The sequence below is a fragment of the Montipora foliosa genome, chromosome 7, assembly GCF_036669935.1.
Source record: "Montipora foliosa isolate CH-2021 chromosome 7, ASM3666993v2, whole genome shotgun sequence".
Classification (NCBI taxonomy): Eukaryota; Metazoa; Cnidaria; class Anthozoa; order Scleractinia; family Acroporidae; genus Montipora; species Montipora foliosa.
This window is the reverse complement of record NC_090875.1, coordinates 38,113,473-38,123,472: the sequence shown is the minus strand read 5'-3', so window position 1 is coordinate 38,123,472 and position 10,000 is coordinate 38,113,473. Positions and strand designations below refer to the sequence as shown.

Here is a 10,000-nt window from a genome sequence, read left to right as displayed (position 1 = left end):
AGTTGGAAGCGCGATATCGAGGTATTGTCATGTTGGTTTTGTTGTTTCTGTGTAATAACTAGTACAGTGGTGTATGACAAGAGGAAGGTTGGAGCCGGTTTCTAAAACGGAAGTAACAATCCAAATGTCAAGGGTTTGGTATTTACTGCTTCTGCTCATATAGTTAAAACTATTGAGCCAGCAACATTTTCTGACTTCCATTTAAGCATCAAACAATTTCATAAATTCTTACCCAGGCCAAGAAACGGGATTAGTTCCGGTTTAAAATTCCATTTATTTAAAACTGTATATATTGGTTAGGTCACAGGTGGTGAATAAACAGTAGAAATATAATGAAAAGTAGTATACTCCAGATGATTGGGCATATTTTATCCATATATTCAAAATGGCTGCCCTTCAGAATTATTCAAGATTCACGATTGCGGCTATGAGGCTAGGGGGTTTTCATGAGGTGCACGTCACGTACATTCATGAGCTGAAAAAAGAGGGCTAATCAAACCAGTTTTGAGGACAGGTAGAGGGGTTTTATTAAGATGCAGCACATTTAGGTATTCATAGGTGTTTTTCTCTTATTTCATTATTATTTATTGATATGGTTCAAGTACTGAGGTTGAATGTTAAATTATGTTGTAAGAGAGAAGTGTTTTACCATCCTGCTGGTATCGCAAATATAAAGCTAATAGAACAATGGGAAAGGCAAGGAGCTAATGAGGTAAATGTGATGTCATAAACGACCAAAGAGAAACCACTCTGGTCAGTATATATTAACCTAGGTTGGAAAACAGGACAAAAAAACTGGTTTAGCGGCACCCTGTCAATAAACATATTCAAAATGGCGGCTAACTGTACACCAATACAAATATAGATTTTTCACAAGCATCCAACAAATTGTTTAACAACAACAACAACAACAACATCTATATTTCGGTGGCAAACAGCTACCATCATCAGGGTGAGTGACCGTTACACCCTCAAGCGTTCTTACGTGATAATAATACAAAAGTGAAGTAACAAACAATGCGCGCGCGAAATAACGAGAACCTCTGTGTTCGTGCGTGGTAAAATAAGCTGCAAAAATGGCTACCGAACTCGACCCTTGCGACTGTTCTGGCAATAGAAAAAAACATTCTCGTTAAGACCCCATGGTCGGATGGTTTCAAGTCTATAAGCCCGCTGGCCTTCCTTTTCCAAAAGATCACTAGCATTAATTATTTTGTCTATTAACTGAATAGACATATCATCCAGCCTGCAATGTCCCCGTGAGCAGAAAAAACTGTAGATTAAGTCATCCACGTCTCTGTCTTCTTGTACAAGAAGCGCGTGTCTTCTCATCCTACTCTTTTGGTTATTAACTCCTAAGTCTAAATTTGGTTGTTGTTGACCTTACATAATGCTTATCGCAACTTTTACATGAAATGAGATACACAACATTACTGCTATTACAATTTAAATTATGCTGAATGTCGAACGTTTTACCAGTAACATTACTTGTAAATTTGTTTCCAAATTTCAAAAAGTTGTCGTCTCTGCATAGCTGGCATATCGACGACCCACAACTACGGCTACCTTCAGCTTTAATCATCTTTTTTTTTAACTTTAGCCCGGACGAGATAGTCCTTCAGACTCTTTGGTTTCCTAAAAGCAAGCTCCGGAATCTCCCTAATCGCCTTTCCACATTTTTCAGACAATTGGAGCATTGGATGTAAATCCCTGAGAATTCCGCCAATGTTTGGCAGTCCCGGATGGTACGTAACAATAAATGGCGTCTTAGTACTATGTCTCTTTGTCGATTCTGTACTGGAGTCAACAGTTATTCCCTTGATAACAGTCTCGCTCTCTGGACTTGCTGCTTAACAAAATGCCCGTTGTAACCTCGTGTACACAAGAAACCTGTCAATTCTGTCGCTTGTTGATCAAACAGTTCATCAGCTACAGAAACAACAAAGAGAAATAGTACTAGGACGCCATTTATTGTTACCTACCATCCAGGACTGCCAAACATTGGCAGAATTCTCAGGGATCTACTTCCAATGCTCCAATTGTCTGAAAAATGTGGAAAGGCGATTAGGGAGATTCCGGTGTTGGCTTTTACAAAACCAAAGAGTCTGAAGGACTATCTCGTCCGGGCTAAAGTTAAAAAAAAGATGATTAAGGCTGAAGGTAGCCGTAGTTGTGAGTCGTCGATATGCCAGATATGCAGAGACGACAACTTTCTGAAATTTGGAAACAAATTTACAAGTAATGTTACTGGTAAAACGTTCGACATTCAGTATAATTTAAATTGTAATAGCAGTAATGTTGTGTATCTCATTTCATGTAAAAGTTGCGATAAGCAATATGTAAGGTCAACAACAACTAAATTTAGGCTTAGGTTTAATAACCACAGGGAGGCGCGATGGCCTCGTGGTTAGTGTGCTCGACTCCGGAGCGAGTGGTCCGGGTTCGGGTCCCGGCGGGGGACATTGTGTTATGTTCTTGGGCAAGACAGTTTACTCTCACGGTGCCTCTCTTCACCCAGGTGTATAAATGGGTACCGGCGTAATGCTGGGGTAACCCTGCGATGGACTAGCATCCCATCCAGGGGGGATTTAAAAATACTCCCAGTCGCTTAATGCTACGGAAACCGGGTATAAGCACCAGCGTGTTGGGTCATTGGCTCGGAAAGAGCTTACCCATAATAACCACAAGAGTAGGATGAGAAGACACGCGCGTCTTGCACCGGAAGACAGAGACTTAGATGACGTAATCTACAGTTATTTCTGCTCACAGGGACATTGCAGGCTGGATGATATGTCTATTCTGTTAATAGACAAAGTGACTAATGCTAGTGATCTTTTGGGAAAGGAAGGCCAGCGGGCTTATAGACTTGAAACCATCTGACCATGGGGTCTTAACGAGAATGACTTTTTCTATAGCAAGAACCGTCGCAAGGGTCGAGTTCGGTAACTATTTTTAGAGCTTATTTTATCACGCACGAACACAGATGTTTTCGTTATTTCGCGCGCGCATGGTTTGTTACCTCACTTTTGTATTAAAATCACGTAAGAACGCTTGAGGGTGTAACGGTCATTCACCCTGATGAAGAAAGCTGTTTGCCTCCAACATATAGGTGTTGTCGTTTAAAACTTGTCTTTTCTCTTGTGTTCAAATATAAATAAAGATTTATAGGTATATTCGGACGAAAACGCACGCAGGAATCCGCGTTAAAGACGAACATCGTGATAAAACGGGAGCTCTTTGCCTTGGACATGGAATCACTAACCTCACAAATGAAAAGATTGAAACTCGAAGAAAAAGTGGTTACCTTGTTGAATTCTTTTGTTTGGGATCGAGTGTGTGGTGATACTTTACCATGAAGAAAGACTGACTTTACATGTGAACTCGAAGGGATGGAAGCTGCAGTCAGGACAATTGAGAGCAGCACTATTTTATTTCCATGTCGAAAAGAATTTCTGGTATGAACTAAAAGACCTTTTGAAGTCAAAGACACAAGCAGAACATTTCTTGTTCCTTCATTGACGATAAAAAGTCAACATCCAAAAAGCATTTTTGAGCGAATAGCATTGTAAGTCGTATACACCAAAAACGTTCCAGGATTGTCCCATTGTGAAATGAGAAGCAAAGACAATGTCGTTAAAACAAAACAGCCATTTTATGGTGTATCAATTAAAACTGTATGGAAAATGCACGCAGGACTCTTTATTAAAGATGAACAGCATGACAGAACGGGTGTATATTTCCAGATTGAACAAGACTTTATTAGTCACAAAAGATGCTTTCTATCGTAATAAAACAAAAACTGCGATCTTTATTCATCATGTTTCACTTGAAGTGAGCAAATAACAATGGTCATCCTGAGTAACACATATTGAGATAGTAACACTACGCAGAACCAGTTTTGTCTTTTACCAAATTCGAACATAAGTAAAACGTGCATGATGGTCTTTGTCGTGAGTTTGACTAAACGATTCTTAACAATATCAACGGAGATGAACCATACGTTTACGCTGGGACTTTGCTCAAAATGAGCATCGCGAAACGACAGAGGTCACACAAGTTTGTGAAGATGGCACCCACGCAGCTATGGCAGCTGACGTTTAGTCCACAACAGAGGAAGCGAAAGAGGAGACGAAAGAAATCGCGCCCGCTGAGCAAATATTACAGCAGATCCGCAAGGCAGATTTGGCCGCTGATCGAGGCCACCACCATTGAAGAACGTATTGGGTCAGTATCCTTATTATTCACCGAAGAAGATGGTACACGTGACTTGCACTTTTCACGTGTGCGTTTTGGAGCATTAAATATAAGGACTTAAATTCAAGTATGTGAAATGCCCTGAGTACCCCTGCGCCTTCATTGCTGCCCAAGAGGAGTTACACAACTACTTGGAAAGTGTTAGCCAACAAAAACACCTTGTGATCAACATCAATAAGGTGGAGGATTCTAAATGGCTAAAGAGGGTGTGTTACTGTGTCAATCCTTGTACTACAATACCTACCTACAATACCACCGAGGTCGTAGAATATAGCATCAGTGAATCAATACGACAAAAGCGTAAGGATCCAGCTCTACTATGCAGTGATGGGAACCTGGTCCAGTGTGGCGAAAGACGATTTGGTTGTTTAAGTGAAATTGTAAACACCTTTGATTGTTCATTTTATGAAAAGGAAAAAAAAATATAGCTTTTATTCCATTGCGTTCCGACGAAGGAGGACGCATTCTAATCGGGTCGTTTTACGAATGTCCCTAGTATGTTTCGCGGATATCGTTCGTAATGCCACGCGATTTCAGGGTTTGGACGCCATCTTGGACTGGCTGGCCGATGGTCACATCACCTCTATCTGATTTGATTGTGAATTTGTCATGCCTCCGCATCGGGTTTGTATCGCAATGCCGGCATGCTGAAATGAAAGTGGTAAAAAATGCCCATATTTCTACGTGCTTTGCAGCTAGTTGTGCGTGTTGGTTGCTCGGCTGTTTTCTTCGCCTTTTTTTTTTTTCAAAGGTTATTGAAGTTGTGTTAATTTATTCGAAGTATCACTAGAAAATATGACTAAAGCTACTTATCAGAACATCATAAAGCTTTGCAGTAGTGAGTTTTGTAGGAAACAGACACTGCAATTCCCACCAGCTTGGCAATTCGTGTCGTCAACGATGCCGAGTTGTGATTTGTCAACTCGGCTGCTTTGCACAGGAGATTCAAGCTCTCTCTGCGTACTGCCAGAAAGCACCCCACAAGTCCACTTTACCTGAATATTTCTGGGCAATCAGTACAATAAAAAATATTATTTTACTAGACATCGAACGCACTTTACTAATCCGTGATTACTACTAGTTTTATTGGGCAGCCCTATTCAGCCTGTCAATTCAATCAATCGAATATGAAAACATGAAATATGTAAAAAAAAAAAAAAAAAAAAACCAACAAGGAATATACCAAGTAAAGTCAGTCAATTTCAGAAGATTATTTTGATCAGAATTAGAGGAAATAGCTTTTTCCCTCTCGGCGTTGACCTCATCGATCCAGTACCAGAGTTTAGATGCATTAAAACTCTAAGATATCTTGTCCTGATTAGGCCATAGATAATGTTGCGGTGAGAACGTAAAGGAAAGGAAAGGAAAGAAACTTTATTTAAGTGTCTAGTAGATTTAGCGCTGGAGCACTAATTGGGGACACTGTAAAGTGAAATTAACAATTAACACAACAAGGCAAATGTTGGCTTTGACGAGAGGGGAAACCGGAGTACCCGGAGAAAACCTCTCGGTGCAGACAAACTCAACCCACATATGACGCCGAGTCAAGGAATCGAACCTGGGCCACATTGGTGGGAGGCGAGCGCTCTCACCACTGCGCCATCCGTGCACCCCAGCACGTAAGTTCAAAAAGGCAATGACACCGCCAAATTGATGCCATTTCAACGAGGACGGTGAAACACTGTTCCACTCATCAGTCACAGAACTTTATTTCATACATAAAAGAGACCTTATCTTTGAGGAAACCACGAGTTTCCCAACTACTTTTATCGAAACTGTAGACATCAATGAAGCTAGGTAATAGAAACAGCGGCAACCCTAGGCGAGACAGCTCCCAGTGGCTCTCCAACAGCAACATCGAACAGCAGTAAGCCTCTTCTTTAATGTCATATGGTGTAAGCTCACAGGACGGATATTACACAATAACTCCCATCTGCATCGATATTTGTCCTCCCATTATTTCTGTCGCTTCCCGGCCAAATGTTTCTTTTTCAGACCTATTCAATCTCTAACTATCTGCCGACATACCAGCCGCCTCACAGGGTTTGTTTACTAATTAGCTTTTTCTTTGAAACGCGGTTAGAGCTTTCTTGGACAGATACTTACAAAATGGCATGAAATTTTACAAAGAAATGCATGGACGGGTTTTAGATATTTCAGAGCAGTTGGTTAAGACAATATAGATGGGACACTTGCTTGTTCGGGAAGTTGTGGTACTAAATGCTGTCCGTATACTCCTGTAAATAATAAGATTATATGGCTAATGATTGTGGATTTTTCCGATGATTTGGTGATTTTGGGTTCTCTAAATAATGCCATTGGCGCTCCATCCTAGCTGAGTAATTTCCGTTGGTAATTGACGTCATTAATGTAAAAAAGAAGTCCTTTATTGGCTTTCAATTCTTTTGCGCTTTAAGGCCCAGTCATACCAGCAACATTTTCCGTGCAACTTGTCGCGCAACAATGTTGCGTTGCAAGTTGAGATAGTTTGTTGCGCGTATTACCACCTCCTCGTGCAACAAATTTTCATGTTGCAAAAAGCAAAAGCGACGTCTACTTTTTGCAACACAAAAAAGTGTTGCGCAAGAAGGTGGTAATACGCGCAACAAACCATCTCTTGCAACGCAACACCGTTGCGCGACAAGTTGCACGAAAAATGTTGCCCGTATTTCTGGGCCTTTAAGTCGCAGCTTCGTCCGTCAAGATTAAGTGCTGCTACTCAGCCGAAATTACAACTACAAACACAGTCTCAAAAATGTCTGATGTCAGCATCTGCATGATTTATGACCGAAAGCCATCGATTTTGCATCTCTCTCGACCCCTCCCCTAAAATAATGGTTGTACGGGAAAACATTTTCTTTGTGCCTCACAGTTTTTACCAAAAAACAAAAATCATGACAATCCGGCTCTTTACATTAATTTATTTTAACGCCAAGGAACACTTGTTAAGCAGGTGGTTTCAAAGTTTTTCTATCTTTATTTTTCACGAAACAACTTTATTTATACCTATACTAAGTAACGCCATTAACGCATTGTACTCGACAGTAAACATTACAACACCAACCCAGTAGTATTACTGATACGAACTACCCTGGATGCCAGAGGTTTTTTCTCTCTTAGAATGACGGAATAGCGAGTCGCGAAGCAGAAAAAAAAAGCTCTGGGACAGGCCTTCGAGTTTTTTAAGAAGGCCGGTCCAATGGGATGCCGTTTCATATTCCCAAAGTCAGATTTTGACTCTAGCAATTCGATTGGTTCCAGGAACTTGTCAGTTCTAACGAGTACTCTGATTGGTTTACCAACAGAAAGTAGTTCAAACAGGTTTTCAATGAAAATGGAAACTTTATTGAAACCTCACCTAACAAGGACTAAAATTAAGAAAATATATATGTAATATGTATATACAGTTAATTATCTGATCTTTCCAGTTGCTTCAGTGATTACTGCTTCTGTAACGTCAACATTAAACTCCTGCCTGGGTTCTCTTGAACCTCTTATGCATACCACAGCTGATCTTAGTGGGTTGAAGGAGAGTTTGGCTCTGAGCCAGCCAATCAAAGTGCTGTAGCTCATGTGTTTGTTCTCAGAGACTTAGTGCGCGAGCTCAGCTAAGAAGCGCTCAGCTTCCCTTCCACTTCCGCCATAGGGTGTAAACACGAGGGGGCTGACGAAGCCATGCTCAACCTCAATGATGCGCTGATTGTAGTGCCTCTTTTTCTCATTCTCGATGGAAGTGAATGCGGTTTCAAGTCTTTGGTTTAGGTGGCTCTTTGCGAATGGGTTAAAAACACTTCCATCAAAAAATGCACGTTGCCCCCTTTGCCAAAACCCTCGCGCACTAACATCCAGGCAAGCTTCATCTGATGAGTTGGTACTGCTACTTAGAATGTGTCCAGTTAGGGTCTGCGTAGGGTCTGCAGTTAGGGTCTGTGGTTCGATCTCGACATCATGGCACATATCCTGGAGCAGCGATGCGAACAAATCTCGCACTTCGTCATGCCTCCTATGCACAAACCCACCTTTCATACACGACATGGCATGGTCGACATCGAATCTCTTGCCACATGGACATACAGACGGGAGGTACTTCGATGTCCAACGGTACCTTAAACTTAGTGAATCGTAGAATTCCCCCTTGTTTAGGTTGTAGTTTTCTGAGCTCATTGGTAGCGTAGTTATCCAACTAGATGTTTTCAATTGCTGTCAACCTGAAGAAGTTTTCAATTGCTGTCAACCTGGTTTCTCGTGCCCACTGTGGCCATAATCGAAACGCTGCAATATTCCGGAAATCGAGGCTTTGAATGCAGAAAAAGTTCAGTGGGTTCTACATTTTTTTTTCGCATATGTCCGCCAAAATTCAACTTCGGAATTTGACATCCAAATTTCAAATTTGAGTTTTTATTTTCATATTCGAAATCAAAGTTTTATATGGAACATTGAATTTTTGATTTTGACATCAATGTAAATAAGACGAATGTACCGTGGGAACCGAAGAAGCTGATTGGTAGGTTATATTACCTATCAATTTACTGAGATTTCTCGATGTGAATCAAACGGGGCGTGGAACTGAGGTTCTGAACGGCCTGTACCAGAGGGTTTTCGTCGCCTATTCCGTCCGCCAGGTTATATACGAACGTGAGATAAAATATGATACTACCAAGCACTAATTGCACTAAATTTCATGTTTTCTAGCATGACAAAAAATAATAAAGAAAAGACGACTTCTAGTACTTCAGACAATTTCCTTCCTTTGTGGTAAGAAAACCGTTATTCTTACATATGTAAATACAGTTTAAAACTAGAAGAGGGATCAATATTTGAAGATTTAAGGTTAAGGTTTCAAGAGACTCGTTGCATAGACACGAGGAAAAAATATATATTTGGAGTTTAAAATAACAGTTGTCTGGCTTCAAGCCTAAGGCAGTTTCCATTCCTAAATGGTTCTTTCTTGAAAGCATGTGACCCGCTTGTAGCCATATGGAGGGGTCATTCCGTTCTAGTTTTTTCACATTCGCAGAATAAATGCACCAGATCTCATTTTTGGTAATGGCAGAAGGTGCATTTTCCTTCCTCTCTACTTGCTATTTTTTCAGAAAGCTATTAGTCGCTAGCCGTCTATGTAAAAATCTGAAAAGGAAATCAAATAATTTGGAACTCTTTGTGCACAGAGAAGAGAGATGATAGGGTTTTTCTCCTCAATATTTACATTCATCTGGTAAGGAAAACGGCAACGTCGACGAAAACGTCACTTTAAAGTATAACTTAAGAGCTATCGCAAGTATTTCCCGATTATTCCGTCTTGTTAACCTTATACAATAAGGGCGAACTATCCAGTAACTTGATGGGTGCGACGGGGTTTTAATTAAAGGAAAAAGAGAAAATGAATGGTTCATTGTTATATGCTCACGTTGTCGTCAAAACCTAAAATTTGGTGATTTGACGTCGTGGTTTTGTGGAGTATGGCAAAGAGATGCAAGGAAATTCGTGCTGCAGGAGCAGCAGAAGTGTTTTTTCCTTTTTTTTGTTTTTAAACCAATCAGATTATTTCTTTGTGGAGTTGTCGTAGCCGTAGCCGTGGTCTTTGCTGAAACTGCGTAATAGTGGTCGTTCCCCTTGGTCAGAAGTTAGTTTCTTGTAAACCATTCTCCATGATTTTTGGTTCTTTAGAAACGTATTCATGAAATGTTCATACTTTAACTGCCAGCTCGAAATTTATTGCTGTAAAGGTTTGACTGCTAAGATTATT

The 10,000-nt window shown here is 40.5% G+C and overlaps 1 protein-coding gene across 6 annotated transcripts in view; it reads left to right on the top strand.

Moving 5' to 3' along the window:
* Positions 1-10,000, top strand: part of LOC138009470 (uncharacterized) — a 210,653-nt gene that overhangs the window by 163,526 nt on the left and 37,127 nt on the right. For all 6 annotated transcript variants that reach the window (XR_011124400.1, XR_011124399.1, XR_011124401.1 and 3 more), the window contains one exon: positions 1-21. This exon is cut by the window's left edge and continues 12 nt beyond it. Coding sequence is in view for 1 of the 6 variants with exons in the window: in XM_068856497.1 (XP_068712598.1) it covers positions 1-21 (21 nt within the window). In the remaining 5 variants the exon portion in view is untranslated. The remainder of the gene's footprint in view (positions 22-10,000) is intronic.